Here is a 13262-nt window from a genome sequence, read left to right as displayed (position 1 = left end):
TAGATGCATATCGAGTGCCATCGTTGTTCAACACTGGCTTAATCAAAACAAATCACAGAAACTTTGGCACGTGCCGCGCAGCATGAGAGATTGTGTGATGTCATAATAACAATTTCGAAAGTGAAAATCTGATGCAGCTTAGTGGAGGCAACAGCAACAACAAGTGAAGCCGCACCGAGGCACGTTTAACGTCAAGGCACATGCACCACACACAGCTTCGAATTCGATTTGAATTTGAATTATGGTCTCGGTTCTAGCCGAAGCTGCGATGCGCTACCAAAAAGCCAAAGGCTGACTCAGCTCAATATTGTATTATTGTCTATAGGCAATAAATTGTAAAATTTGATTTGGCGTGCACAAGGCCGAATGCCCGACCGTGGGTAGCGCAGCGCGAAGATTCAGACCTATTTAACGCCTCGGGCCAAAAATGCATCGTGGGCGTCTTCTGTCTGTGTCTGGCTCAGCTGCTGGAGCAGACATGACTTCTAAATGCTCTATAACCATGTCAGTGATGCCACCTGGTCAAAATATTGAATGTGAAGTGCTGCCAATTTAATCCGTTAATTTTCATGCAATTGCAAGTTGCCAGAAGTGCCAACTTTTGACGGCAACAAACGATATGTATCCACATTTATAAGTAAGTATATACATATATAATTGCTCATGCTCGATGCATTCCATTTAATGACAATAGGCAAATTGCTATAATGCCACGCCCACCTGCGGCATTTATCATCAGACGTCAGACGCCAGACGTCAGCAGCCCGCGATGATGCCCTTGTTTGGGTTTAGGGTATACGTACGAAACGGTGAAACAATAAACACCAAATAAAGCACTTTGAATGCAGTTTGTGGAGATAGCCATAAAATATAATAAAGAAGAAAACAAAAATAAATAATAAATAATAAATAATAGGCGACACGAGAGCGGGAAATATTGAAATTGTTTAAATATTAAATTATTACAAAAATGTGCATAAATGAATATGGAATGATCTATGCAAATGGAAATGGAAATTGAAATGGAAATGCATGACACGTCGTTCCCATTTGTTGCATGTTGTTGCCTTTCGTCGTGCCAAGCAGCGCCTTCAAATCGAACGGATCGGATCGGATCGCATAACATTAAATAAGCGACGCGCGCCAATCTTGATGACATAACCTCAAAAAGCGGCGTCAGCTTTTTTTTTTTGCTAACGGGCCGCATGCGCGGGCGTCCAACGAGAAGGCGACAAGTGTGACAGTGTTGAAAAACAGCTTGATCTGCAGGCCTGCAACTGGATTTAAAGTGTTTACACATTGTTTGAGAGTTGAAATTATCGATCGCAATTCAAGGTTTGATTTCAAAGTTTGCCTACTTAACTAGACTGAGAACTTGTGTTCTACTTGTGTTCCAATAAGAATATTTACTAAACTAAGCAGTTACGATATTTAGTCTGCCTAAAGTTTTCGGTTTTCCTTGGATAAAGTTTTCCACATCACAGAATATATGTACTTTTATATTAATTTCTATATTAATATATTCCTAGTCAAGCACACGGCTTCGCAACAAGTTTTAGCTGACATCTCTGACATCTCAAATGATACACAGATAGGCACTCATTATTTGCTTATAATTCACAACTAGTTATAACGCAGAGGTGCTGTCATAAGCGCATTGGTCACATTGATCCACACTTAAAATAGTTCACCTATGCGAGGAAACGATTGCTGTCCTGAGTTCATATACCGGCAGATCGTGTATGTAGAAGATGGAGTAAGTTTCAATCAAATTCCCAAATAGTTATAGCTCATTCCCAACTAGTTCTAGTTAATGAGTTCGCTGTTATCCACATACTGGCAGATTGTATATTTGGATGATCGAGTACACCTATTATTCCCTTATAATTCCCAACTAGTTGTAGCTCGATGATACTGTTATGCAGAATCGCAGTGATCTACATTGTAGCTGAGTGGCAAATATGTGAAGTATGTGTGCCACATATTCAGCTAGGCCCGCCCATTCACAAATTATGTGCTGGCCAAATGACTGATGAGTGACGAGTGTTTGCAATTAGAATAGTGAGCTGTGCCCCAAAGTGAGTCTTTCGGATTTGGCGGCTAGTTGGAGGGGGATGGGGATGGGTGTTGGGCTGCGTGTTAATTAATTATGCATAACATTGCGGCGCCATCATTCGGATGATGCCAGCTCCTGTGCCCTGGCCTGGTTGCCGTTTGTGGCCCAACGCTCAGCTCGTTGCAATCAGTCCAACTGACGCGTAGACCCTGCTCTGGCGGGGAGAGGGGCGTGGCTGGGGGAGGGGGAGCTGGTGCAGCTGCCCCGTTGGCGATCTGTTCAGTTGCCGTCAGCCTAAAAATGCCGCGCTAAATTCTTGTGACTCTTTAAAAATAAACTTTTTCTAGATATTTGTCGCGCTTTAAAATAAGCCAAAATATTTTTGACTTTCACTTGCGATGCGTCTCGGCGCGATTGTTGTTGTTTTTGTTGTTGTTGTCGCCTTTGTGTCTAATTTATTGTTGTTGCGCTCTTTAATTTGTTTTTAGCACGCAAATTATGTGCGGCAAGCGGCAGAGGACTATTTGGCCCGGCGACAGGCGCGCAACAAATCAATGACACGCTCAATGACTTCCGGATTGGCCGGACCGATACTCGCCCTGGGCAATGTGCATTATCTGCCCGCGGCCAAGAGCGGCACCTTCTTTGCCCGCGACAATGTGTCCAACTTTATAACCTGGTGCAGGTGAGTCTTAACCCAACTACAACATACGAATCACAGCTAGTTCTACATAGATCCACATCTTTTACATACTTAGCTATAATCCACAAATTAGCATATTTAAGGTCAAAATTCTCAACTGCTTCTAGCGCACATATCGACTCGTCAGTTCACAACGATCGACAGACTTCTATGCGATCAATATAATTCTCAACTAGTTCTAAGTATTAGGATTTGGCATTCAGCTTCTCAGCTATCTTTAATTGATTACTTGATCAACTTTTTGTTGATTGTTACAGAATATATGTATTATTTTAAGATCAATACAATTAGAGAAATGTTTGAAAATAAGTTAATTATTTATCAATGATAGACATTATGGCATGATCCTCAACGAGATTGAATAATGAAGATTGATTCAAGATTTGTTTTAGTATGCTTCAGTTTTTTTTTAAAGATCAGCGATCGCCTGCGTGCTTTGATCCTTAACTTAACATCCCTCAGTAACTGATGAACTTTGATATGCTTTAACAAGAATCTATTATCAAATAAGTTGAAGAAAATACCTGATCAGTGATCGCTGATCGCTGATTATTGATTGACTAACGATTTGTCATTTGCAGAAAGAGCCTTAAAATCATCGAGTGCCTATTGTTCGAAACGGACGATCTGATCATGCGCAAGAATGAGAAGCATGTGATCCTCTGCCTGCTGGAGGTGGCCAGGCGTGGCGCCAAGTTTGGTAAGTGCAACAACATGATGTTATCGATCAGCCCAACTGATCGATATGTGTGCAAATTTATCGATAGGCATGTTGGCGCCGATGCTGGTCCAAATGGAGCGACAAATCGATCGCGAAATCGCGGCCGATAACAAGGCGAACGGCGTTGGCTGCGGCACACAGACGAACAACGGCTGCTCGGAGAGCGGCACCCAAACGGAGACGCCGCCGATCGGCTCAGAGTGTGCCGCCATCGAGACGGATCTCTATGACAGCGACACCGAGAACGAGGATGAGCACGACAAGGACCCGATGCTTATGTACGGGCCACAGCCCCAGATCATAACGAACGATCTGAAGAGTCTCGACGAGATGGTAAGTAAGTGGGGCATGCTCCAAGCCACGGCTCAGGCCAAAGTCTGCCCAGCTCGCGGCCCTAATTGCGCTCGCTGTTGATGTCATTTTCCAGCTGATTTTTCCTGCTGCTGCTGCTGCTGCTTTTCTTTAGGTTTTCTTGACGTGGCGCTGTGTTTTCTCTTTTATTTATTTTTGTTTCGTTTTTTTTTTTTTTTTTGTGTGGCAGCGGACCTCACGACTTTTTGTTATTGTTGTCGTTGTTGGTTGTTGTAGCTACTTTTCTCATGTCCATTTTTAGCCACGGCTAAGTTTTCCAGTTTCAAACTTGGGCAAAACAAATCAAAAGCAAACAACAACAACAACAACAAGTCGAGTCGAAAAACAAATGCAATGGATAATTGCTTAGACGATTTTGTGTCGACTTTTGCCTAAAAACGGATATGTATTACCTAGCCAAAAATAATCTACTTGCATTAAGTCGTGATCTTTGTTTACCAAGAGCCATGCATGAGCTTCAACTGTTCAATTTGTTTCTTAATATTATTGGTGAGTGAGATCTCGAACATGTTTATCGAATTGAAATGTTTAAACAATGACTGCACTCATCATCAAAGTTATCGATTACTCTGGGATTTAGCTTCAGAGATATATAAATTATATAGGACTAATAATCGGAATTGATCGATTGTGAGGAAAGGTACGCGTTATCGGAAAATATCGATTACTCGCGTGTTGGGCCATAGAAAAATATATCGTTAGCTTGATCAATTTATGTTTCCAAAGAAACCAGTTCTAATAATCGAAATTTATTGAAAAAATATCGATAACTTCTATTTTGTGCTTTAAGACTTTTAATGTGGAAAACAAACGAAGGAATTAAAGGCCTTAATAATAATCGAAATTTATCGATAATTAGGTAAGGAGAGTATCGAACACTTTCAAACATTCCAAATTTGTCTAAAAGCAGTTTAATATGATTTCCTATCACCAAAATCTTCTATTACCGAAGCCATTTTAGTGCACCTATCGATATTGGAGCGCCTATCGATTATTCGATTTATCGTTAGCGCTGGCAAACATGTCAAGTATTTGGCAAACAATTGCTGATTGGCGATTGGCAATGCTTATGTCACGGGCCCTCAACATATTGTTAATTAATTTGACAAGATGTTCGAGGCGTTTCATTCGCGCCCGTTCCGTTCCGTTCGGACTCGCATCGTTTTCCGCTGGCGCCAGATGTGCCAACAACAATTACTGCAATCGCAATTGTCAATGGTAATTGCAAGTGTGACTGCGAGCAACATGCGGCGACAGCAACATGCAGCAGCAACATATAACAAAGAGCGGACAATGGACAGCGAGCGCCCAAGGATTGAGGAGCAGTCAGCCAGGCAAATCGGAAAACTAATGAAAAGCCATGCAAACATTTCCTCACGCCGCCAGCAACATTGACTACGAAGCGCGGCTTACGATAGACAGCTGCTCGATGGATGGATGGATGGATGGATAAATCGTTGCGCATTTATTGGACGCAACATGGACATGAACGTGCCATGGCGCTTTGCTGGCTAACACGCAGCGCCACATGCTGCCCAAAACATTGTCAGGCAACAGCAGCAACAGCAACAACAGCAGCAACAACAACGCCAACAAAGTGGCCCGGCGGGCGGACAGAGTCGCCGAGTCGCCGAGTCGCCTGGTCGGATCACTCAGTCAGCCAATCAATTTGTTTGCAGCAGCAGCAGCGGCAGCCAAATCAGCAAATAGCCTCAACAACTTGTCGAAAATCAAATGATGTGCCACCACGGCAGCAGTCACAGCTACAGCAGCAGCAGCAACTGTTGCAAACCACGCCACGAATCATTTGTCGCTGCCGTTTGGCACGTCCGCGTCGTCAACATTGTTGTTGTTGCTGTTGCGATTGCTGTTGCTGTTGCTGTGCTTGTGCCTCCTCTTGTTGTTGCGATTGATGCTGATGTGGCTGTTGTTGTTGCTGTGACTATTGCTGTTGTTGCTGTCGCTGCTGCTGTTGCTGTGCTTGCGCCTTCGCTTGTTGTTGCTGCTGCGATTGATCCTGCTGTGGCAATTGTTGTTACTGTTGCTGTGGTGGCTTTTGCTGTTGTTATTGCTGTTGCTGCTGCTGTTGTTGTTGCTGCTGTAGTCGTTGCTGTTGCGATTGACGCTGCTCAGGCAATTGTTGTTGCTGTTGTTGTTACTATTGCTGTTGCTGCTGCTGTTGCTGTGCTTGTGCCTCCTCTTGTAGTTGCTATTGCGATTGATGCTGCTTTGGTCATTGTTGTTGCTGTTGTTGTTACTATTGCTGTTGCTGCTGATGTTGCTGATGTTGTTGTTGCTGTTGCTGCTGTGACTATTGCTGTAGTCATTGCTGTTGCTGTGGCTATTGTTGTAGCTGTTGTTGCTGCTGTTGTTGTTGCTGTTGCTGCTGCTTGTGCTTGCAATTTATGGCCCAGACCAGGATCACAGCGTCGGCTAATCTTGCATGCGTCACAGTCACGCCGTTTCCCCTGCCACTCACCCCTCTTCCCAGGTTGCCCGCTCGTTGTCGTTTGCAAATCTGCGCACCACTGCCAGATCATTTTGCTGGCTTATCGCCATGTTAGATTTATTGTGATGTCGTCTTGCCACAAGCTACGCCCACCCCCCACCCGCTCGCCATTCACCCCTGTCCAGCGGGGACGGATTGCAGCTGTGGCACAGTTCCCACTTGGCCACGAATGCAACTCGACAAACTGCGCCAGCTTCAGGCTGGCTAACTAACTAGCGAAGTTCAAAGGTGCAAATGCGTTTTGGCTGTTGCACCCAGCCCCCTCCCTCTCCCACTCCACCATACCCCTCGCTGTTGCCTGAAAGCTAGCAGCCCAGCAAAAAGGCCTGTCAAAGGCAGCGACACAGTAGCCAAGCAACGCCGACTCCCTACAGACACGATCCAAAGCGAGCCAGTTGCTCTGCTCTGGGGCCTGACTGCAGCTCTGGCCTCTGTCTCTCTTTGTGTTTGGGTCTGGGACTGGTCTGGGCCGCGGAGTTGGTGTCTTTGGCTCGTTTTGGTTGTTCCGCTCATTTGTTTGATCATTTGTTCGGACAATGGCAGCGCGTGAATTTATGCAGTGGAAAGCGAATTGCGATGCCGCCGCGCGGATTCCGATTCCAAAATAGTCGTTGGCTTCTTGACTTGAACTTATGCAATGGCCTGCGGGGTCAGCCTTTGGCTGCCCGCCCTCTGCACACACACACACACACACACACACACACACACATATAATATATACATGCATGCAACATTTGACACAAATTTTGGTATATGTGCAGGTCAGAGATTTGGTGGAGAAATGTACATGCCCCTCGCAGTTTCCCATGGTGCGCGTCTCCGAGGGCAAATATCGCATTGGCGACACCAAAGTGCTCATCTTTGTGCGGGTAAGTCAAATCTGCAGGGTAGACGGTTAACTTAACTTCCGGCCAAGCGCCTGGCTAAGCTTTCGACTGAGAATACGGCTAAAATATTGGCTAAACGTATCGGTTAATATTGCAGACTCAAATCTCAGCTAATCTTACCGATAACTTTCGAATTTTCCGGTCTAATATTTCGTCAAAACTTACGGCTAAACTCGCAGCTAAACTTGCTGATAACTTTTAGCTTAATTCACGGCTTAACTTTAACTAAACTCTCGGCTAAAATCGTGGATTTCTTACGCAAAGAAATCCAGCATAACTTACTGTTCAGCTGCTAATTGAACTCTTGGCTAAACTTGCGGATAATTTTTGCCTTAATTTCTTGTCTAATTTTTGGTCAAACTCTAAACTAAATGTTAATCAAGTAAACACCAAAATAATATATCCTATCGTGTCTTCTTCGTGCATCGTGTTTCCATATTCACGCTCAAATAACCAATCGTATCACATCTTCCATTTGTCTGCAGATACTACGATCGCATGTGATGGTGCGCGTGGGCGGCGGCTGGGACACGCTCTCCCATTACCTGGACAAGCATGATCCTTGCCGGTGCCGTGCCCAGCACCGCAGCTCGATCCAGGCACGTCTGATGACCCGCAACACAGGCAATTCCGGCAACGGCATTGAGCTGCACAAGGCGCATGTGATATACGAACGGTAAGTGAATCGAACTGTTCCATCTCCCGTCTCCGATGGACGGGGTAGCAGGTTAAACGCCAGCTAAACAACACTTTGCTCCACTTCCACTCCGCCTGCCGCGACGACTGCTGCAATTGAAAACGCGGCCCATTATGTGCCATGCATTAAGTTGTTATCGCCCCGCTAATTGCATGCATAAAGCCGGATAATGATGGTGTCTCCAATCGCCAGCGCCTTAAACGCAGCAACAAACTAGACAGACAGTCCGTCTCTTGGACAGCGGCACAGAATCAAGCCAGCTGAGACTGAGGCTGAGACTGAGTGCGCCATTAAGGAACTCCATTAGGCAAGCTCGCACGAATAGCTGTAGAGGCGCAGTGGTAGGGGCTAGGTATTGGCATGGTCTAGTTGTTGATACTTGTAAAATGCATTCATTTCATATTCATGAGTCTACACGCTCATTCACAAGGCAAACTTGTGCTTATCAGCCTCTGCTCGACTCGAAATTCCCTATTCGCGCTCTTAGCTCGCATCTCAGAGTCCTTGAGATACATCTTAAACACTTGTTTAGATAGAGTCTTGCCTTCGTAGTTTTATTTTCTTTTTTCCCAGCAATAGCTGTTTGCATGAGCTCGTGCATTCAACTTTGTGTTTTATGCATTTTCGTTTAATTCATGCAGTGCTCTGGCGCAGCCAACTTAATAAGGCTATTGATAAGCTTAACAGCTGTTAATTCTGAGCGCAGCCAACTTAACAGAGCCAATGCTAAGCTTAACAGCTGTTAATTCTGAGCGCAGCCAACTAAACATGTTTACTGGGACAAATATCGAACAAGGAAAGCATTCAGAAATTAAAGAATGTATATTTTCGTTCAATTTACTACAATTTGTACTCGACTGAATCTCTAACGCCCACTCGTAAAATTTAATAATGCAACTTTAATGGTCATAGACTGCAATACACTCTCAAGAGATAAGAGGTTTTTATTGCGTTTACAAAACAATGTTTATCAAAGCAAAAACTATTTGTAAGCTTTAACGTCCGATACTTGACGCGTGGTCATGCCTGTAACTAAACAGATATGATATCAATTTTCCCAGTATTTGCGTTTTATTGCGCCGTCATAAAGCCAATTGAGCTCTTTAAGTTCAATGTTAAATCGATGAGAAACTAACCTCAAAAATATAATATAATTCAGATAGATATACAGTCTATAGACACAAAAATGTGCAATGTAAAGGCAAATGGATAGCTTACCTTTAGGTACAAATTAAAATGGCTCCGTCAAAAAATCTTAGTTTTTTAAGGTCGATTGTGATACCGGTTCCCGGTTTCAACTAGTTCCAACGTTAAATCGATTCTAGGTTCAAACCAGTTCCGGGTTTGAATTGCTTATATTTGCAAACCGGTTCTAACCGGTTCCAGGCTGAAACCGGATCCAGGCTAGACCGCTTCCAGTTTCAAACCGGTTCCAGGATCTAGCTGCCAACCGTTCCTAGGCTTAAACCGAATCCAGAATCGAACCGGTTAAAACTTCGATCTTTTTTTAAGTGAACTCTTGCATTTGGATTCAGGTCGAAATCCGCTTGCCTTCCATATGCTGATGCCCAAATCGAATTCTTGCAGCTCACCACCCGCAGCACGGCGTGTTCTGTCAACGGCCGGAACTGGTTCCGGTTCCGGTTGCAGTTCCGGAGCAGTGTCGCCAGCCGCTGGAACAGCCGTCAGCAGCACACCCAACGCCAGCTTGTCGCCCAGCGCAGCCGCTGCCGCAGCCGCTGTCAAGCATCGCAGTCGCAGTCCAACGCCGCAGCGCAAATTCTTGAACCAGGTCAATGGCTGCGCGGAGCCCCTACCCGGCTCGCCGCGCCCGGCCAGGCGCTCGATGTCGCCCAGCCAGCGACGGCTGAACGATGTGCGCAAGAAGCAGAGCTCGCTGGACTCCTACAAGACGCTGCCCGTCCTGGCCAGCGCTGAGAGCAACCTGGAAGAGATCAATGGCGGCGGTGGCGGCGTTGCCACATCGGCAGCCGCATCGACAGGCACGGTTGCCGGACAGCCGGAGCAGAGCAGCAAATTTGAGAATATCAGCGACAATGGCAGCGAGATCAGCGACGAGGGCTACCGCAGCCTGGGCGTCATCCAGTCGAATGCACAGAAGCGCGAGTCCCTGCACAGTCAGGCCTCCATGGAGGACGCTGAAACGAATGGTAGGGGGATAGCGGGATGCCGACCGTTCAGGGCTCAGCTCCAGGCTCACAGATTCTTATTATTTGCTTTGTTTTTGCAGCGCGTCTCGATCAAACGTCCAGCGACTCGCAGATCTCTCCCACTGATGAGCCCGAGGCCGAGCCGGAGACGGAGGCGGAGATCAAGTGCAATTCCGTGGCCGAGGAGGAGCCGGAGTATACGCTCTGCGAGCTGGATGGACCACAGTCGCTGCCCGCTGTGCTGGCCCTGCCCAAGCAGCCCAAGGCCGTCTACGAGGGGCATGGCCACAAGTTCGAGCAGTCCGGCGTTTACATAACGGACGATGAGATTACGGTGACCAGCTCGCCGCTACCAGAGCCGGACAACAAGACGGCGTCCCAGTTGGTGGCACCGTCGCCCATTTTGGGCAGCAAGATACCGCGCTCCCCGCTGGCGCAGCGACGCCGCCGGCGCAGCATCGACAATAGCACCTGCGGCGGCAATGCCGGCGGCAGCCTTCAGGATTTGAGCACGCGTTCCACGGCGATCGGCTTCAATCGTAAGCAGCCCGTCTATCGTTCGGTGCGCCGCCCGCCACAGGCTCAGTCGCAGTCTGCGTCGCAGGCGGCACGACCGAAGGCCTCGCAGCTGCCGCTGGTGCGGGATGTGACCAACACCTGGAGCGGACGCAGCGCTGCCACATCCACCGGCGCCAACGGCAAGAAGCGGCCCACGATCAGTGCGGAGACATTTGCGCCGCCGGCGCCAGCAGCAGGCACAGGCGCATCCGTATCGGCATCGGCATCCACATCGCCATCGCCTTCGCCGTTCGAGCGCAGCATCAAGACACGCTCCTCGCAGATACTTTACGATAGCAATGGGCGGCGGGTGCGTGGCGGCTGCAGCAGCTCGCTGACCACATCGCCGGTAAAGAATCACGCCTCCTCGCCGCTGGCGCAGCAGCTGCTCGAGGCGGCCAGCAGCGCCAAGAACGATGCACAGATTCTCGAGAAGATGAAGACCCTGCTCTCACGCTACGCAGCCGGCAATCAGCAGCAGCAGCAGCGGCCGGGCAAGAAGACGCCCGTCTACGAGGACTTCACCACGGCGTGGGTGCACAGCAATGGCAATCTGGAGCGCTCCGAGAGCTGCTCGCCGCCGGCAAAGGCGCGCTCCAAGCGCAGTTCGGCCGCCTCCTCCTGTGGCAGCAACAATTCGCGTGATATGACGGCAGCTGGAGCGGCGGCAGCTGGAGCGGTTGTGTCGCCACGACGGGAGCGCGGCATGTCCAAGATTCCAGCGCCAGTGCGTCATCATACGGAGCTCTATTAACGGCACGCGCGGACGCCTAGCGTCCGGCCCAGGGGCATGCCCAGGATAAGACCACAGTCGGCGGCCATCCATGTGGGATGTGTGGCTGAATCGGTTTAATGGGCCCCATACAAATGTGGGCTTAGACCTTAGGTTAATGTTAGGCAAAAGCTCGAATTGTCCGTCTGTCTGGTTTGGGGGCGTGTCCGGCCAAATTGAAGCGAACGGAACCGTTCCAAAAGACCTCAATACACACATATATGCAAATGAAACATACTCGTCTATACGAAACGTTAATCGATAATAATGATAATAATAATAAGAAGAAGAAGAAGTAAAAACTGTAACTGCCTCATTAGATACCCAGTTTCAGCTGATCCGTGCACCAGACGCCAATCGCCAATCGCCAATCATATCACATTTCATTTCGCAAAAGCAGCAGAAAATTCCAAGTCTAAGCACTTCGTAACCCAATTTCTACTCGTCACTGTCACTCGTTGCTTCACATGGGCTCGCACTCGTTACTCGTTTCATCCATGTGGGATGTGCATTTCGAAACTGTTTCAAGAACAACTTACCCCTACTCTTTAACATTCGCTCGTTTATTGAGTATCCCTCTCGTTACATTTGATCGAACGAGCATCGGAGTATCCGTCGTTTGTGGAATAGCGGAAATATGTCGTGCGAACTTATGTCGTTGCTTCGCTATTTTACGCACTGCTGCCATTCGTTACTCGTTACTTTTTACCAAGCGATTGCTTTTGCGTTTAGCAACAAATCTAATCCCCAAACTCAATACTTTCACTCGCTAGCTTAGCGAATATCTTACTCGCTACTCGTTACTTTTTGTCGATCGAGTGCTTGACATTTGCTCCGAGTACAGCTAAACCCGATTGACTATAAGTTGCATCTTACTCGCTGCTATCCACTCGTTACTTTCATCGAGCGATTGTTCTGGACTGCGCGCCATGTGATTGGCAGAGAGAACCAACCATTTACAATCCAAATTGAGACTTTCAACTACAATTTTAACGTTTCTTCGACTTACTACTCTACTACTTTTTTTTCAATAGGATATAAAAATAAGGGAACGATTTTTGGCATATAACATTTGAATGGATACTTATGCATTGCTCTCGTGATAGATCTTAGAAGCAAACCACATAGAAAGCGCATAATTTTCTAGAAGTTTTACGATTAGTGCACACACACACACACACACAGAGAGAGAGGGAGCCTACAGGAATATTTTGTATATAGGCTAAAAAGGAATAAAAGTGAAAATATGCCTAAATAGTTGGGTTTTTCAAAAATATATAAATAGTATATGATAAAAGTATCGCAATATAACTGATTGCTGTGAGTGTGTGTGTGCGTGTGTGTGTGTGCTTAATTTTTTTTCCAGCATAGTCTTAAAAAGAAAAAAGGAAGATTTATTTTTATATGCAAGCAAACGCCATCAATGTGAAAACATAAAATAAAGGTAAGAGGGAAAAGCTTTTAACAAAAACTCAATTTTACACATAATACGAGATGCGATACGATAAAAGATGGAAATACAAATAGATAAAAGATATATATGCAACTATATATATATTCGTATAAAGAAATGTAGTTAGGATTGTTTGAGCAAGCCAAACAGAGCGAAAGAATAAGAAATCAACTAAACGAATTTTGGTGCTTTACCAAAGCCAATTTCAATATACTCCCCCCCTCAACACCCTACTGAACCCCTCTGACACAAGGATCCAACTATATCTATAAAGTTAAGAGCCATAAACTGAACAGCGGTCACAAATGTTCGAATGTTAAGTAATTCGTCTAATTGATTAATTAATACTCCATATATAACACA

At 46.3% G+C, this 13262-nt stretch overlaps 1 protein-coding gene across 2 annotated transcripts in view; it reads left to right on the top strand.

The window, feature by feature from the left end:
* LOC115768007 (GAS2-like protein pickled eggs) overlaps positions 1 to 12674 on the top strand; it is a 78105-nt gene extending 65431 nt beyond the window's left edge. For both annotated transcript variants that reach the window (XM_030712416.1, XM_030712417.1), the window contains exons 5-11: positions 2545 to 2741; positions 3341 to 3459; positions 3527 to 3813; positions 7123 to 7230; positions 7734 to 7924; positions 9533 to 10116; positions 10197 to 12674. In XM_030712416.1, coding sequence (XP_030568276.1) covers positions 2545 to 2741; positions 3341 to 3459; positions 3527 to 3813; positions 7123 to 7230; positions 7734 to 7924; positions 9533 to 10116; positions 10197 to 11428 — 2718 coding nt within the window. In that variant the 3' untranslated portion in view covers positions 11429 to 12674. The remainder of the gene's footprint in view (positions 1 to 2544; positions 2742 to 3340; positions 3460 to 3526; positions 3814 to 7122; positions 7231 to 7733; positions 7925 to 9532; positions 10117 to 10196) is intronic.
* The last annotated feature ends 588 nt before the right edge of the window (positions 12675 to 13262 follow it).

This window comes from Drosophila novamexicana, unplaced genomic scaffold, assembly GCF_003285875.2.
Source record: "Drosophila novamexicana strain 15010-1031.04,08,12 unplaced genomic scaffold, DnovRS2.1 tig00001554-arrow-arrow-pilon, whole genome shotgun sequence".
Classification (NCBI taxonomy): domain Eukaryota; kingdom Metazoa; phylum Arthropoda; class Insecta; order Diptera; family Drosophilidae; genus Drosophila; species Drosophila novamexicana.
The sequence above is the reverse complement of the archived record's forward strand: the minus strand, read 5'-3'. Positions and strand labels throughout refer to the sequence as shown.